The sequence below is a fragment of the Mesoplodon mirus genome, assembly GCF_964341445.2.
Source record: "Mesoplodon mirus genome assembly, chromosome: 17".
Taxonomy (NCBI): Eukaryota; Metazoa; Chordata; class Mammalia; order Artiodactyla; family Ziphiidae; genus Mesoplodon; species Mesoplodon mirus.
In genome coordinates, this window is record NC_138993.1 from 23,220,164 (window position 1) to 23,237,813 (window position 17,650).

Consider the following 17,650-nt stretch of genomic DNA (forward strand, 5'->3'; position numbering starts at 1 on the left):
AGTGATTTTTAACTTTTTAATGGTTTGGACTCAAGAAAATATATTTTCAGTCACTTTCCCCTAAAAGTATAAGTGAATTGTGAGGGAAAAGTGAAGATGTTAGATAGTTTATAAGCTTTTATAGCTTTGGAGGAAAATGCCTTCTAAAGCTAATCGTTACCTTTATATGATTAAGATAGATTCAGTTAACTTAGACTGAGGCTTACATTATATGATTTTGGATAAGTTAGATTGAACTGGAAAAATATTACTAAATTCACAATGACCTACTGTCTAAGAGACCTGCAGTCACTGTTCTTTCTTCTTTTACATTATTAAAAGGCTTTCAACAGGGCCTCCCTGGTGGCGCAGTGGTTGGGAGTCCGCCTGCCGATGCAGGGGATACGGGTTCGTGCCCCGGTCTGGGAGGATCCCATGTGCCGCGGAGCGGCTGGGCCCGTGAGCCATGGCCGCTGGGCCTGCGCGTCCGGAGCCTGTGCTCCGCAACGGGAGAGGCCACAGCAGTGAGAGGCCCGCATACCGCAAAAAGAAAAAAAAAAAAAAAAAAAAGGCTTTCAACAAAGTAGAGCTGATTTGGTCCAGATTTGCTCCTGATCAAACAGACATAGCTCTGAGCTTTGTTGTTTTACATTTTCTCTCTCTGCCTCCTTGATTTCCTGGGATGAGGAGGGGTGAATTCCTTTCTCTAAATGACTCAAATCCTTTATTTTGATTCGAAGTCCAAACTCCAGTCATAAAAATAGATGCTAAGTTTTGCAGAATTCATTGCTGTATCCTTGTCGTCATGGCATGCATTTTTAAAGAGGAATGTGCACACGCAGGCTTTGGTAAAGCATCACACTCCACTCTCCAAAAAAAAAACAAGATAAATGGGGAACGTGAACAAGATTCAGAACAACTAAAATCATTAAACACCTAGGAAATACAACTGGAAAGGAAGCATTTTTAAATCTGCTGTAGTAATGGGATGGCTCTTTTTCAAGCAAAGGCACCGAGAATACATAAGCTTAAGAGAGCCCACAGCAGCCAAATGCATTTGGGTGCTGTTGTCGCCACCAGACTGTTTGCCCAAGAGCCCCTTGCCTGGTGCCCCTGTCATCCTTGTAGATGACAGCAGGCCAAATGGACACGTTCCCTCCGTCTCCCTGTAGCCTCCCGCCACACACAGACATACATTTAAAAACACACCTCTGGGGGCTTCCCTGGTGGCGCAGTGGTTGAGAGTCCACCTGCCGATGCAGGGGACACGAGTTCGTGCCCCGGTCCGGGAAAATCCCACATGCCACGGAGCGGCTGGGCCCGTGAGCCATGGCCGCTGAGTCTGCGCATCCGGAGCCTGTGCTCCACAATGGGAGAGGCCACAACAGTGAGAGGCCCACGTACCACAAAAAAAAAACAAAAACAAAAACAAAAAAACCCCACACCTCTGCCTCTCTGAACAATGCCTTAGAAAGCTTTCTTTGGACTTGTACAGAGTAGCTATACGTGCAAACACTTTTTCAGTGCCTGCATAGATAGGGCCTAAATAGATGGCCTCACCCCCAGAGATTTGATTGGGCCTAGACTCTTACTACAGTAAGTTCCCTACATACGAACCTTCAAGTTGAGAACTTGCGAAGATGTAAATGTGCGTTCGCCTGTCCAATCACATAAATTAGTTCACGTGTCTGGCGTACATTGTCACGTACGTGCATCCTCTACAAGTGGTCGTGCTTTTGCGTACTTTACTGTACAGCACTGTATAGAGTACAGTAGTGCAGTATCTTTATTTCAAGCCCAGGATGTCCGAAAGCAAGCATAAAAGCAGCAGTGATGTAGCTGGTACTACGGTACTTTTCAAGGTACTGTCCTGTAAGATTAACAATATTTTCCTGGGCTTCCCTGGTGGCGCAGTGGTTGAGAGTCCGCCTGCCGATGCAGGGGACACGGGTTCTTGCCCCGGTCCGGGAGAATCCCACATGCTGCGGAGCGGCTAGGCCCGTGAGCCATGGCCTCTGAGCCTGCGCATCCGGCGCCTGTGCTCCGCAACGGGAGAGGCCACAACAGTGAGAGGCCCGCGTAACGCAAAAAAAAAAAAAGTTTTCTTTGTTTTTTGTTTGTTTGTTTTTTATGTATTATTTGTGTGAAAAGTATTATAAACCCATTACAGTACAGTATAGTACTATATAGCCAATTGTGTTAGTTGGGTACCTAGGCTCACTTTGTTGGACTTACAAGCAAATTGGACTTACAGACGCGCTCTCGGAACAGAACTCGTTCGTATGTAGGGGACTTACTGTATTATATAGACACGCACACACACACGCAGGAAAAGATATATCCTGCTCTGAAGACTTGGAATTTTGCTCTTTAAAGTGACTGCCACTTGATGGAAATCCTGAAAAGAAGGAACAGGTCGTGAGGGCAGACCCTTACCGTCCGTAACCCTCAGCCCAGGGAAGGCAGGCTCATTCCCTAAGCTCTCTGTTTGCTAAGATGCAGCTTCCCCAGGTCCCACCAGACCCCACTGGCTCCTGCCTTTCATTTCCTTCACAGAGGTGGTAGCTTCCAACACCTGCAGCCTGTTCCCAAGCCCAGGAATCCTCAGACAAGATGTTAGCCCCTCCGTCCGGAGGAGACCAGCAGCTCCGGAGAGAACAGGGAGCCAGGCCACTGAGGGCAGAAGTAACAAAACCTTCCTCTGAGCCGACCCCGCTCTTTGCTCCCAGAAGCACGAGTTACAAGGTGGGACAAGCAGAGAGGGTTGATGAAAAGGAGAAGATAAGGAACACCTATGGAAAGAAAACCTTAAGGCAGGAAAACAGAGAGGGATTTTTAAGTCCCTTTGTGCCCTCTGATAACAGATGGCACTGCTGTCAATGAGGTGCACTTTTTCTTCTCGTGTGTATCACACGTGGCCTGTGCTCCCTTGTCTTTGTTACGTGTAGAAGCATCAGTGCTGTAGCCCCAGAGAACACAGGGCAGCGTGCCTCTTTCTCAAGCAGGAGCATGCTGTGGAGGTGAGTCTCAATCTGCCCCACTGGCCCACAGACAGCTGCCCCATACTCAGCTCCTCCATGGCGCCGTGGCTTTGGCAGAGCCTCTCTCTTGGCGTGCAGAGCATGTGGTTTTCTTGCTGGCAGTCTGAGATCCCCTGACAAAAATCAAAGAAGCTTTCATTTTAACATGTACCAAGAGCCCGAAGGAACCAACATTTGAATCAAACACACTGGTGGTGCATTTATTTTCTTTCAAACTTTAAGCATTTATATCCCACCATGAATATTTTAGGCATAAAAAAGAGGATGCAGAAGATGCTGCTTCCTAAGCATCATAATAAGCCAGGAAGAAATACCGGCCAACAGCTGCAACGCCTGCTCCCCTTTGCCCTTATTCTCTGTCTTCATGTGTCTGCTTCAAGTCAGGCTAGGATACAATGCCAATTAAAGGTTTCCAGAAATCTCCCGATAACTGATTACTCCTAAGCCTTCTGAGGGAGAGGCATTTTCAGATGTTCACTGTTAAAAATCTCATTTGAGAAATAGCTTTTCTTCTAATGCCTCGGTGACCAAGGAGATGTGTTCCCAATTCTTCCTTTCCAAAAAGAAGCAAATCATCTTGTTTTAGACCTCCAGAAACAATGTCAGTCATTCAAATAGGGTCTCAAGGAGGACACGTACAGTAACACTGCAGCATGTTAAAACAAGGGGAAATACATAATTCTCGAATAATTGTTAGTATGACATCATTTAGCTGGTGGCAACTTGCAAACACTGCTGGGTTTAAATGAATAGCAATACAACAAGGAAATGAAATCATTTATTATTCTTAAGAATCAATTTTATGCCTATGGAACTGCTTTCTAATTTTATTATTTAAAAATAATGACCAAGGCCCATTTATTTCTTGCCAGCCATCAGGTTTCGTAAAATATTGGTCTCAAACTGGTTTCAGGAAGACTCGTTAGAATTATGTGCTCCATCTGTTTTTTCTTGTTGAAAGTTTCATAAAGTGCAGCCTCAGATAAATCAGGGTCAACAGGATGATATACACTTAGTAGATAATGCTTACTTATTCATTTGGGTTCTTTTGTTTTGTTTTTTCTTAAAATCTGCAGTTGAAGGGTACCAAGGAGTTGGTCGAGACCAATGGCCACAGCCATGAGGACACAAATGTAGGTACCACAAACCTGGTGTTTGCTCTTCTTGCTTGGTGTTGGTTGAATGCCCACGAGAATGTGGCACTTTTTAACACAAAGGAAGTCAGAAGCCCTGTGTCTCAGCGGCTTATTAAGATGACTAATGTGTGGTTTGGCAATAAAATATGGTAGGTACTGTTAGCTTAGGTTACCAGATGTCGACATAGGAGTACTTGAGTAAGCTCTATCATAAAAATTCTCATCTCAGTGAATTTATTCGAGCCCTTTATATTTTCAAAGCTATAGACCAATGAGGTGTTGGGAGGGCAAATGGAATGAGACCCAACAGGGTAATAAATTGTATATTGCATGTGTTTTTATTAAGTTTGCCTGGCAACGAAGAGGGTAGTGAAATGGCTGCTATGCTGAAGAGGTTTCAAAGCAAACCCCTTCTCCCAGAAAAGCCCTTGAAAGCCTACCTTTCTCTGTTTCTGACCCCAGTCAGTTGCATAGAGCATCCATCCTCTTGAGACAGGGTCTAATGGTACAGGATCCCACTTGGCACTCCGCTTCCTCCTTGGTGCACCTTGAATTTCCCAGTATTAGTCAAGTACTCTCTTTGCCTTGGACATTCTTTAGTCTCAGGTGAAATAGTACGCCATGTAGATCGTTGTCTCTCCATGTGTTGGATGGTTTTGTTTTCGCCTTTTTAAAAAATCTCTTTGATATCTGTATGTCTTTGACTATCCTCTTCATAGAAAATGCTTACTGAGCAGTTCTGTTCACATAACACAGAATCAGACATGGTAATGAATGCCTGATTAAGCTAGAGCGAGGAGAAATTATACATTCCGTGTTCACTCTTGTTTTAATTATATACAGCAAAGATCCTGGCATTCAGAGTACCAAAAAACCCCTCTTAATAACTACTGTTCCTATCAAACAGATATTTAACATATGATGCTTATTGAGAACCTACTGTGTACATGGGGCTCAGCTCACTGTGGGAGGGGGTGGTTAGAAAGAAATACAAGGCTTGGTGTCTGCCCTCAAAGAACTTACAACAAAAGGCTGATGAACTAAGGGACACGTGGGCAGGCAATATACTAGATGTGACACATGTACGGGAAGGTGAGGCCGCTGTGATGTGATGTAGTTTGAAATCCAGACTTTGCTGCTTATTAGCCGTGTCAGCTTGACAAGTTACTGAACCCCTCTGAGCTTCATTTTCTTCATTTGTAAAACTGACTATGCAGCCTACCTCAAAAGCTTATCATGATGTAATGAGCTAAGTCACATGGAAGTCTTAAGGTGTTGTTATTATGGTTTCTTTGTGCTGGATACTCAAGAACGGCTCCTGGATCTGTGGGATTTGGGTTTGGCTTTGAAGAATAGATAGGACTGAGAAAGCAGCAAGTTAGGGAAGGAAGCCACTCACGCAGAGCTCTCCACAGGCAGCAGTGTGACCTAAGTAGTGTTTGTCTTCCCGCTCCAGTATTTCATTAGCCCATCCTTACCCGAAAACCCCTTTTCAGGATTCTGTTTTCCAGAGTCACGTTACTGCCACGTTTTGAAACTTTCATACGCACCCCCGCCCCCAGAGTCAGTCCCTCTGTGCCTCCCAAGGAAGCTGCTGTCTAATCCAATAAGCCAGACAAAGTGGCAGTATGTCTCAATTTCCTGATCTGTAAAATGGGGGTGACATTACCTCCCTTTCCTTCCTTCAGGTTTACTGTGAGAAGCAAATGACATCACTGATGTGGAAGCAGTTTGTAATTGTGAGGTTCTAACTACATGGGATGTTGTTACGATTACAGACTCATCTGCTGATTGAATTCAATTAGATGCTACGTGGAAAGATAGGCCAGACACAATATCTAGTCTGTAGGCTCTTTCTTGAGAAATGTCAAAAGGTATATACTGTTAAGTGGAAAGAGGGAAAAGAGATCATCTTTAAGGTCTGTTGTCCTCTCTTAGAGGAAAGTTTTTAACATTTAAAAATACCTCTCTAGGGCTTCCCTGGTGGCACAGTGATTGAGAGTCCGCCTGCCGATGCAGGGGACACGGGTTCATGCCCCGGTCCGGGAAGATACCACATGCCACGGAGCGGCTGGGCCTGTGAGCCATGGCCGCTGAGCCTGCGCGTCCGGAGCCTGTGCTCCGCAGCGGGAGAGGCCACAACAGTGAGAGGCCCGCGTACCGCAAAAAAAAAAAAAAAAAAACCTCTCTAGAATCCATGACTTGTGCTTTGTAATCAACCCCAAAAAGATGACTGTTGAGAAATGGGGTTCAATCAGGCCAAGCAGGAGAGGGGAGCAGCACCTTGCCTGCTGGGGCGGGTTCGGGGAGAGATTTGTGGACTGATGGAGTCTGGTAGCACTTGCCCGACATCTCAACTGGCCGCTTTCTCTCTCACTGGGCAGAGGGCTGGGCTGGTTTGTGCAACTCTAAAAATTGCCTGTTCTTTCAAGGGTTTCCCAGTAGGTGGATTATTCACCTGTCCTTCTCTTTTCTGTCTGTCATGTTGTCTCCTTTGGGCAGTTTCCCCAGCACCTCCACTAGGTTGTGTGAAAGAAAAGAAACAAAGGTCAGTTATTTTGGCCCCACAGTCGGAGCGCTAGCAAAATATTTTTTTAAGATATTTTTAAATGTCTGAAATGAAGGCTACGTGTCATCTGAAGTTTTCACCAGCCCTGTGGTGGTGAAAGGAGAGGGGGCTTTCAAGCCAGACTGAGAGGGTTTGAATCCATTTTGATCACTGAGTAGCCATGTGACCAGAGCCAGTGATTTGACCTTTTTGAACTTCAGTTTCCTCATCCAGAAGCGTACTAAGTGAAACCCCATGTATAAACACCTGGCCCAGAGTACATCCTTGACAAGTATCAATTCCCTCTTCATGCATCAATATCAGCAATATTCAATACAGTAGGTAGTGCTTTGACAGGATGAATTTTAATGCAGATCATGAGCTTTAAAGCTTCTGGCTCAGAGGTTACTGACTGAGACATACAGATTTTTTTCACCATGATTATTCACATGCAGGGATAGGAACTGTGTACATTATCATTTATTAATAATAATTATATAGTGGACTGGTGCTGGCTTAGCTGGGTATTCTTGTGAGAATTAACAATTGCTTTCTTAAAGCAATATATTTTATTGGAAAAGGAAAAGGTTTGTATGAAACTGGAAAATTACAGAAAAGTATACAAAGGTAGAGAAAAATAAGTTAATATCTCATTACTCAGAGATAAGTCACCATCAGTATTTTATTTTAGTTCTTCCCAGTCACGTGCATGTATATGACCAGAGGGGAAAAAACCATAAATAAATGAACCAATAAATATGATCACAGTGTCTTCCATTTTGTACCTTATTGATTTCTCATTATACCATGAGTATTCTTCTTGTCAGTAAATGTTCCTCAGAGACATGGTTCTTAATGGCTGTGTAATGTAGATATGAACTAACTGAACCACGTGCCTATGTGTTAGGCATTTAACTTCCTGTTTTTTTAATTTTATAAATAATGCCGTAATTAACACGTCCATAAATCTTGGTCTGCATTGCTCATATTTGTTTCTGGTTGATTCTGTATATTAATAGCTGTGTCATGAAGTCTGGCAGGGAGATTCAGACTTAACAGAATTGTAGGGCATTCAGAATGTTGGCGTGACAGATGCACACCTGCCGCTCAAAGATGTGTCAGGAAAAAAAAAAAAAAAAGATGTGTCCGGTCTTGCAACTTAGTAACTCTTTTGCCTATTTAGTCTCAGGAGCCAAGCTTATGAGACGTAGCCGCACCTAGAGTCAGTCAGTTACTAATTATTTTCTATTGTTTTTATATTTTATTGGGCAAGGACAGTATCTGACCAACACCTTGTTCAATATTCTTGAGGTCCCCAAACAGAGGCACCCTTACAAAGCCCACCCTTGTCCCCATGCGCAAGACCTTCTGTGAGCTCACGCCCATGAGAAGAAGTTTCTGAAAGGCTAATCTAAAAGCATTAGAGCCAGGAGCTGAGATCATTTGCAAAGGCCTTCTCTCCAAGAGGACTGCACTGAAGATTTGAAGCAGGTTTTTCCTTGTATTTGGAACTGGATACATTTTAGTATACCCAAGTTTAAAACTAGCCTTTAATACAGATCCTTCAGAGATTTCAGTTATTCCAAAACCAATTTTCTTTCCTCAAAAGCAAAGCTATGATTTTTCTTTTGGTCTCTGTCTCCGAGCTCTCTCTTCACCCCTAGGATTGCTGAGTAACTAACCTGGTCCCTGGTCATTATGTATAACAGATATCAAAATCTTAAATTAAAAACTTTGAAAATTTAATTTAAACTTAAGTTTACTATTAATTCATTACTTTATTGAATGTAATTAATTTGGTATCTGTCCTCACCTTGCATCTCTTTTGACGACCTTCCTCCCAGGTACCTCCCAGAGGTATCACCACCCATGATCCTTAACCTGCATACGCTTGGCGAGGAAGTGGAAGGGAAAGGAGAGGATGCAAGAAATGCAGGAACAACTAGAAGGAATCAAATAAAGTGGCTACTTAAGCCAGCCGCGTATAGAACAATTTGGTCTAGAAGCTTTCCATGAATTTTTTCTCCCCCCGCCTTTGTTTCTGCTACAGGAAAGCTTTTACCGCCCCCTCCTCTACTTGCATACTTCAAGCTCACACACTGGAGTTACAAAAATCATTCACAGCCTGGAAAGAGGTTGAATCTGTGGCACTGAAGGTTACCACTGTCTAGTGGAACACCTTTCCCACCCAACAATAAAACAAAAACACAAAAGAGAAAAGATTTTTCAGTTTTTCACATGGCCTCTGTAAGTAAGTAAATCCTCAAGTTGTCTTTAAATTTGTCAGAGTCAAGATGTTAAGAGCATATGGAAGAGATACTGTGTGCAGAACAGTCTTCTGCCTCAGCTTCTGCTGAGGCAGAAAGCTACCATTAACCGTGTATTCTAATGATGCCTATGGCGGAACCTCTGCTAGCGTCGAGCCCTTGGCCCAGTTGCAGAACATGTTTACCATCCTTCGGGTACGTAAGCACAAGAGAGTATATACGTACTGATGTATCAAACAAGGCTAAAGAAAAAGAAAAACCCCACAGGAAATTGGGACCATAGTCTCAGAGGACAAAGATGACTCAGGCTCTATCCTTCCCTCCTGTAACTTCTGGCCTGTTCTTGGAGGCCCCGATCTTGAACTGGAGGGGTAGACGAGACAGTAAGGAACACCTCAGCACACAGGTCTGTCCCTCCCTCGCCCCACTCCACAGGCTCCATGGCAGGGAACTGGAGCACCGGCCCAGGGAGCGTGCGCCTGCAGATACCAGGGGTGAGACTGCAGATGCCACGGTCCTTCCGGCCCCTGGGGGTCTTTCTTCTCACCATCTCACTGCCTGAGGCTGTACGAAGGCCCCCAGTCTGTGTTCCAACACAGTCTTCCATCCCCCCCTTTTTTTAAAAATTTTATTGGAGTATGGTTGATTGACATGGTTGTGTTAGTTTCAGGTGTACAGCAAAGTGATTCCGTTATACATATACGTATATTCATTCTTGTTTAGATTCTTTTCGCATATAGGTTATTAGAAAATATTGAGTAGAGTTCCCTGTACTATACAGTAGATCCTTGTTGGTTATCTACCTTATCCATAGATAGTGTGTATGTTCATCCCAAGCTCCTGATTTATCCTTCCCCGCCACGTTTCCCCTTTGGTAACCGTAAGTTTGTTTTCGCTATCTGTAAGTCTGTTTCTGTTTTGTAACTAAGTTCATTTGTATCATTTTTTAAAAATTAGATTCCACATATCAGTGATATCATACTATATTTGTCTTTCTCTGTCTGACTTACTTCACCTTCCATCCCCTTTTGACTCAGTAAGTCAACAAGTCTTCATTGAAGGAGGCAGCAGAGAGTAGAGATTAAGAACAGATCTGGGCACCAAGCAGCCTGGCTTCAGTCCTGCTTCCGCCATTTACCGTCTGGGGGACCCTGGGCCATTCATTGCACCCTGCACCGCCATTCTGTCCACTTCTAAAACAAAGGTAGTGACTCCAGCTACCTCACAGGGTTATTGTGAGCATTGCCAAGCAGTGTTGACATGGCTGGGAAGCATTGGGTATTATTATTGCTCCATCCTTCCACGTGCCAGGTGCTGTGCTGGGTTCTGCAGATCCATCGGTGACTCATATAGACGTGGTTCCTGCCCCACATGGAGCTGACTCTGTCATCATGCCCCGATCTCAGCAAAACTTGCTTGTCCTCTGTCTCATTCCATCAGGACTCATTCTCCACCTTTGGGTCAACATCACAGTGCGAATAATGAATGGGCTTGAGGTAGCTGGTTTGCACGTTTCCCTAAACTCTCTGGAGACGAGACCTTTATTGGAAGGATTGGGTCCATGGGGAGGGGAGCCTGAAGGGAGTGGTATATACGTGTGGGTATGTAGGGAGCTTTGAGACCCCTGAAAATCTCAACTGGAAAATCAGTAGCCACTTGGTCTTCCTTCAGGGAGAGATGGACCCATGTCTGTAGCTGCCTGAGGTCACCCTTGCTCTGTAGATGTCTAAAATCAATAAGGGGGACTTTTCATGGATTGACATTTCCTTTAGCCTGTAATATATGGCCCCATTCACATATTAAATGCTCACACCCGGACTCTGGCCTTTTGTTCCAGTTACAGCCTGTGTAACGTTGCTTTTCTCCTGCTGGTGCTTCCGTTCCCACCTCTACCCCGACTCCACCCTCCTGTGCCCACCCAGCTGCCTTCTTCCAGCTAGTTTACCACGATTTCTGCTGTGAATTAGCCGTATCCCCACCATTTGCTGTGAAATCCAGAATTGCATGTGAAAAAAACCACGCACATCCCAACCCAGCCCCCTCGGAAAGGACTGATGGTCAGGGGAGACCCTGTTCATAAACTCTCTTCTCAGCATGTGCCCCAAGGAAGGATTAGAGAGGGAACTGCTGTCAAAGTTGGACAAAGCTGGCTTCAGGGTTAGTGTTTTTGGTTCCAGTAAACACTTGAGAAGTTTCCTTACCAGGAGCCTCACTGCCAACCCGCCATGTGTTTCCACAGCTGGAGCAGGGCCTACAGTTAGTCCTTTTTGTCAGGACGGGAGCTGGTAGGACCTGCTTGACCATTAGAGGATTTGGAGCATGTAATAGGATTAGCGCATGTTTAATAAAGCTGACAGGTTCGGTTTGGAGACATGAAAACAGCCGAAGTAGACATAAATTTCAGTGCTGACTGAAATGGTCTGACACAAACATGAATACCTATATAGCTAAAATCAAGATCTGAAACCAAAATTTTCCACTCTGGAGACACATATACTTCCCCCAAAAGGTTAATGATAATCCTACGTGATGCAGAAGCAAAAGCAATTGTTTAGAATGGAAGAGGGTAACTTTTATAAATCCAATACCTCCACACACACAAATGCTCTTATCTTAAAAGAGCCATTTTCTTTTTGTGGAAAATATAAAGAAAACAATCATCTGCAATCTTACCACTCAGAAATTAGTGTCTACACTTCCTTGTGTTTCCTTCAGCCTCGCCTATGTGCACATATATACATTTTTACCAAATTTACAGCATGTTATATGGGCAGTTTTACAGCCATACATTTTTTTAATTGTAAATCATGAGCATTTCCCCATGTTAGTAAATGTTTTCTTAATACAACTTTTAATGACTGCCTAATACTTCATGCCACAGGTGTGCTGTAGTGTATTTCATCAGTCCCTGCTGTAGGACTTTAAAATATTATTTGTTTTTGCTGTCGTGCATAGTGTACAATGAGTATTTTTAAACAATGTATTAGTTAATCCATCCACCATTTAAGCACTTTTGAAATGGGGATGCTTTTCCATTTGAATGGGACTTAGGGATAGAGGGAGGTCCACTAACTCTTTAAAAAGATTAAAGCTCAGCCCCTACATGGTAAGTGATGAGATAAACAACCAGTAATAGTGTCTGGATGTAATGACAGAGAGAGGATACTGAGTTCTTCAACAGGAGATGAAAATAGCTCCCAAGAATGTCTGCATTCTGAAGAGAAAGGCAAATGGTATATAGCCTTCGTGAATGATTTAGAAGAATGATACTGAGACATGTTATTGGGGGTTTTGTGCTGTGAACCAGAGCGTCTTCCTGGTGGTCTAGGGATGGCAGAACCTGTTCTCTGCGTGGATCCCAAACCCAGGCCACCCCTACCCAAATGAGGCTTGTCCACCCTCTCCAGAGAACACATGAGATTGAGAAGAATGTCCAAGTAAAAGGACAACATGAGTTCTAAGCCCCAACAGAACCTTAACTTTTTATGTCTAATATGGCCAAGAAGATACATGGAAACTCAAAACCATCAACAAGAGATGCACACAGGAATATACAGACATGACTTGAGTGCAGGCAATATCATTTTAAAGTGTAATAAACCTAGAGAGCTCAGTCACAGGAACTGGGCCTCCCAGGAGATACAGCTTAGCACTGCCTGATGTGCTGCTCAAAACGGAACAGGAAGAAAGTTGAGGAGCATTTGTGAAAAAAGCCAGGAGCCCAAAAGGTGGACAGAAGTACTTCATTCTAGTGCCTCTGGGAGATGGTAGGGGAAAGTGGGGCGCCTCCTTCTCTCACACAGCTCCGGTTCCTGCTGACATATCACCAGGATTAGTGACCTGAAAACAGCAGGGAACAGGGATTCACCAGGAGATGAGTGTCCCCTCTTGTTAGTTCTCTATGTTTCTCAGGAGCTATAGGGCTTCCTAGACACTTGTTGTTGTTTTTATTTATTTATTTTAAACAATATTCAAGTTTATTAAACAAATTTTTAAAAGTATTATAAAATGTGTAACTTTCATCGGCTTCAAGGTTTATGTTACTCCCAAATTTTGCATATAACTGAACTTTCAAATCTGCTAACACCCACTGAATTGAGTCCACTCTGGATTCTAAGGCATCAGTTTCTTCCTGCAAATTTTTCTTTGCTTCTTCTAACATTTCTTCTGTTTCTTCTTGAGAATGGCTAATGAAAACATCACCAATCTGATAAGCTATCATTAAGCAGTCATCGTCTGCAAGCATGATATCCTCACAAGCATCTTCTAAATTCTGGAGTTGTTTCTTTTTTACTTCTATTTCTTCCTTCAGCTCTGTGATTCTACTCGTATTCCGTGCAAATTTGTTTATCTTTTGTTGATCTTCAAAAGTAACGTTGACATCTTCTGCAGCCGCCTTCTTCATGGTGGCCGCCATCTTGGGACTCTTGTTGTTTTTAGAATATTAAATGTTCTACAGTGCTTTCTACACTCCTAGTTTCTGCTAACCACAGAGACCAGGAAAGGAAGAGGTGTGAAATGTGCCGGCCAGGGCTGGGGCGAGCATTGCTCGGCTCACCGTCTTGATGCTGGTCTTGCTCGAGGATTCTCTGCTCAGCACTCCCTGGGTCTCAGGAGGGTTGTGTAACGCTGCACAGGGCAGTCATTCCCTCACCACACACACTGCTTGTCTCCAGACCTCATCCATCACAGTGCCACAGAGCTCACTAGACTGTGGTATTACTTTGAGGAAATGTGTAGGAAGAGGACAAAGAAGGAAAGTAGGTGGGAAGAAGGAAAAAGGGGGAGGGGGGCGGAGAAGACTGTGCCGGGAAGAGTCTTCCGAAGTTTCATCACTTTCTGCCGTCACCATCCCACCCGTCCCTGCCAACTGGAGGAGCTAAACGGCCTTCACCAGAGGTGTGTTTGTAGTTGCACGACTATGCCCACGTAATGAAAACTACCCCAAAAGAAGTTTATCCTGGAATTCGAAGCAAACAACTCAGATATTCATCTGCAGATGCACTATTGATGGGCTTCCTGGGGGTAACTACAAAGGTCAGACTTGGAAATACTACGTGGACCTTTCAGACGACCCATGAGCAAGTGAAGTGAGTTCTACTCGTTCAGCCTTGCTCTGACGGAGGCGCCCCTCTCCGTTCCCCCCACCCTGTCTAGGACCTGAGAGGGGGGAAGCGGCCCCAGCTGTGAGTTTGCGCCAAATGCAGCCTCCCCTCCCTCCCTCCCGGTCTGCCCACCCGGCCCAGAGGGGCACCCGGCCACACTGCTCTCCCAGGCACCAGGCACCCTGTTTGTAGCCACCTGGAACTTCCTCAGGCCACACCTCAGCCTGAACTCCCTCCACGTCTTTCTTCCTAATTCAGGCAGAGCAGACGTTGAGCTGGGGAGGAAAGCTACTGCCCCTGCCCAGTGGAAGAGGCCTTCACATTTTACGTTCTTTCTAGAAAGACTCATCAGCCTTGGAACACTTAATAGGTTTTGTTGTTGTTGCTGTTTTAAGATTTCTCTTTTTTTTTTTCCTTCCCCCAAGAAAATCCTCTAAGCCTCAGCCTTGCCAGCCCTGAAACTGCCCTTGTAGGAGAGATTTGTGGCCAGGATGCTGCATCACCATCATTTTTATTGTTATGTCAGCTTCCTTGGGAGATTTCAGAGTGCCTTTCTTTGTCTGGACAGATTCCAGACTGTTCGGTGTATGCTGATGAGCTACTTATGTTTATGAGACTTTCAGAATCTAATTTGCAGTTTCTTGCCATTTGCCAGCTTTGAGAAAGATGACTTGAAACTAGGAGGAAGGTCTGCAAGTGCGACCTATGTAAAGCCCCCAAACCTATGTGGGTGTAGTCCCTCACTCCCCTCACCACACGTACACACACACTGACACACATGCACACGGGTGTAACATGTCTTACCGCTGTAAGCTTAGGTATCGTTCCAGGACATTTTTTTTAAATAAATAAATTTATTTATTTATTTATTCATTCATTCATTTATTTATTTTTGGCTGCGTTGGGTCTTCGTTGCTGCGCACAGGCTTTCTCTAGTTGCGGAGAGCAGAGGCTACTCTTTGTTATGGTACGCAGACTTCTCATTGCAGTGGCTTCTCTTGTTGTGGAGCACAGGTCTAGGTGCACAAGCTTCAGTAGTTGTAGCTTGCAGGCTCAGTAGTTGTGACACATAGGCTCTAGAGCACAGGCTCAGTAGTTGTGGCACATGGGCTTAGTTGCTCCACGTCATGTGGGATCTTCCCAGACCAGGGCTCAAACACGTGTCCCTTGCATTGGCAGGCGGATTCTTAACCACTGCTCCACCAGGGAAGCCTGTTCCTGGACATTTTACACAGCAGTACTCAAATTGGTCCCCTTGGTAAGAACAGAACAACTGTTGGCCTGCTATTGGGAATAACTGTTCACCTGGGATCCTGAATAAACGACTTTAATCAACAGGTAGAATTCGGCTAGGTGCACCATACATGAAAAACTCTATAAATAATTAGATTTTTTTATTGGTAATTCAGCTTTCCTCCATCTATCATGTCATGCTTTTTACTGGCAATGCAAATTCTGCTGTGTTGAAGCCCAGCTCACTTCCTACTTCTTGGGGGTCTTATCCTAAGATCAGCCCAAATCAATTACCATCTTCTAAATATTCCCACAGTATTTATCATTATCCCAGACATTCTGAACAACCCAGTTATGATACGTCTAGCTTCTCAACTCAGGTGTAAGTGCCTTAAGGGCAGGTAATATGTAGGTATGTGTTACAGAACCTAACAGAGTAATGAGCCTATGTAGGTGGGCACATTTGTAATACATTTATAACACTTGTTGACTGATGATTGAGTGGAGGTAGAAATTCCAGCCACCTCAGACAGCTCTGTGAATCTGTTTGGCCTGATTAGGTGAGAAATGCCAACACTTCCTTATCTATATTACCTGCAGGTGATCTTGAGGACTAAGCACATCTCGCTGCAGTTCAGTTTAAGATGTGTACAGAAGTCTTGCTGACTGTGTAAATTAGAATTGATGTAGGAGGGATCACTCATCCAACTTTCTTATTTTACAGCTTTAATTTGGTGTAAGTTTTCTTGCCTATGGCTATGCGTCTGTGAGTCTTACATTCTCTAAGGCAATACTTCCCAAACTTTAGTAAGCAACAGGATCAAAAGGAGAGCTTCTTAAAGCACAGATTGCTGGGCTCCCCCCTTAGAGTTTGAGATTGGGAAGGTTTGGGCTGAGGCCTGAGAATTTGCTAATAAGCTCCCAGGGCCATCAGTCTGCAGACCAAACTTTGGGTAACTACTGCCTGCTGTCCACTCCAGTTCAGATTAGGTGCTGCTAGGGGCTTCCACAGCCCCCAAGGCCAACCCTTGTCATAGTTACATCACACTGTCTTTCAATATATTTTACGTGCCTGTCCATACTCTAGACTCTTAGGTTCTCTGTGAGCAGGAACCACTATTATTCATCTTTGAATCTTATCTAGCACAAAACCAACCATATAGTAGGTGCTTAATACATATTTGATGGGTGAGAGAGTGGTGGAGGTTCGAAAAATTCGAATCGAATTATACTGAACAGAGGTGTGCAGAGACTTTAGTCTAAATGTTGAACTTTGCTGTGATTCAATCCCCAAAGGAAAATATACAGTTACTAATTGCCAGACTCTGGTTTGTAAGAAATCACAGCCATTTGGAGAATACACAAAAGATAGGTGGACTCACAACTAGCTGCTCCTGCGTCCACCCAAGTCCACACGATGGGCAGTGCAGTGTTGTAGACAGAGTGCTGTGTATTGGGAACACATACGATCACAGCCTGGTCACCGTCCTCAAGGAACACATGGCCCATTGTGGAGACAGCAGGTGCTGAAAAGGGAAATCACCAAACACTGGCTTCAGTGTTCTCAGCAAGGAAAGGACTTGGGCTGGGATTAGGGGCTTGAACAAAGTCCAGAAGTTGTGATTCCCTGAGAAGTAACTTGGACAGAAGGCAGTATAGACTAATAGCTCCAAAGTCTGGCTACCTGGGGCCCGGTCTTACAGCCACTACTCTCTAGGTATGTGAGCTGAGGAAAGTACTTAGCTTATTTGTGCCTTGACTTTATCATCTGTAAAATGGGGATAATAGCTGGACCAACACCAGGCACTCAGCAAGAGCTAACTATTAGTATTATAATCATTGCCCTTATTCATACTATTTTTTAATTCAGAGGACCCCAAATTCTACATCCATCATGAACCATGCATCAGCAATCCAGACCACTTTGTTCTTGGAGTATTTCTCATAAGTGGCATATGCAAGAATGCAGTGAGAAGAGAGAATTGGATTTTGGTGTGTTAGGGAAGGGAGACTATCTAATGTTTACTAAGATTTCACAGTATGGCTGGCAAACCTTGTAAAATTTGATTTTACTATAATAATAATTAAATGTCTCTCTTTCCCATTTATCAGATTGCATCCCATCTATTCTCATGGCCTAATTTACCTCTATACAGGTCAAAAAGACTCTGAATTTTAATATTATCATTAGTAACGTAAACTCAGCAGGTGAAAATTATGATAGTGAGTACTTTGTAGCAGAGAAAAATATGAAATGTCATACTGAGAAATGGACTGGGAAAATAACTTGCCAGGAGCACCATAATACAATTAATCTTTACCAACAATAGAGTCAGTATCG

General features: G+C 44.0%; 2 protein-coding genes across 8 annotated transcripts in view; one reads left to right on the top strand and one right to left on the bottom strand.

The window, feature by feature from the left end:
* The window catches only part of ENOX1 (ecto-NOX disulfide-thiol exchanger 1), a 323,624-nt gene that overhangs the window by 247,905 nt on the left and 58,069 nt on the right, over window positions 1-17,650 (top strand). For 5 of the 7 annotated variants that reach the window (XM_082602436.1, XM_082602437.1, XM_082602441.1 and 2 more), the window contains one exon: window positions 4,097-4,153. The exons of the other annotated variants lie outside the window; for them this stretch is intronic. In XM_082602436.1, coding sequence (XP_082458562.1) covers window positions 4,097-4,153 — 57 coding nt within the window. The remainder of the gene's footprint in view (window positions 1-4,096; window positions 4,154-17,650) is intronic. 7 annotated transcript variants of the gene reach the window in all.
* Window positions 12,927-13,391, bottom strand: LOC309792469 (prefoldin subunit 4-like; the record flags this gene model as incomplete). Its single annotated transcript, XM_082602137.1, has 1 exon — window positions 12,927-13,391. The coding sequence occupies exon 1, from the start codon at window positions 13,386-13,388 to the stop codon at window positions 12,927-12,929; it is 462 nt and encodes a 153-aa protein (XP_082458263.1). The 5' UTR covers window positions 13,389-13,391.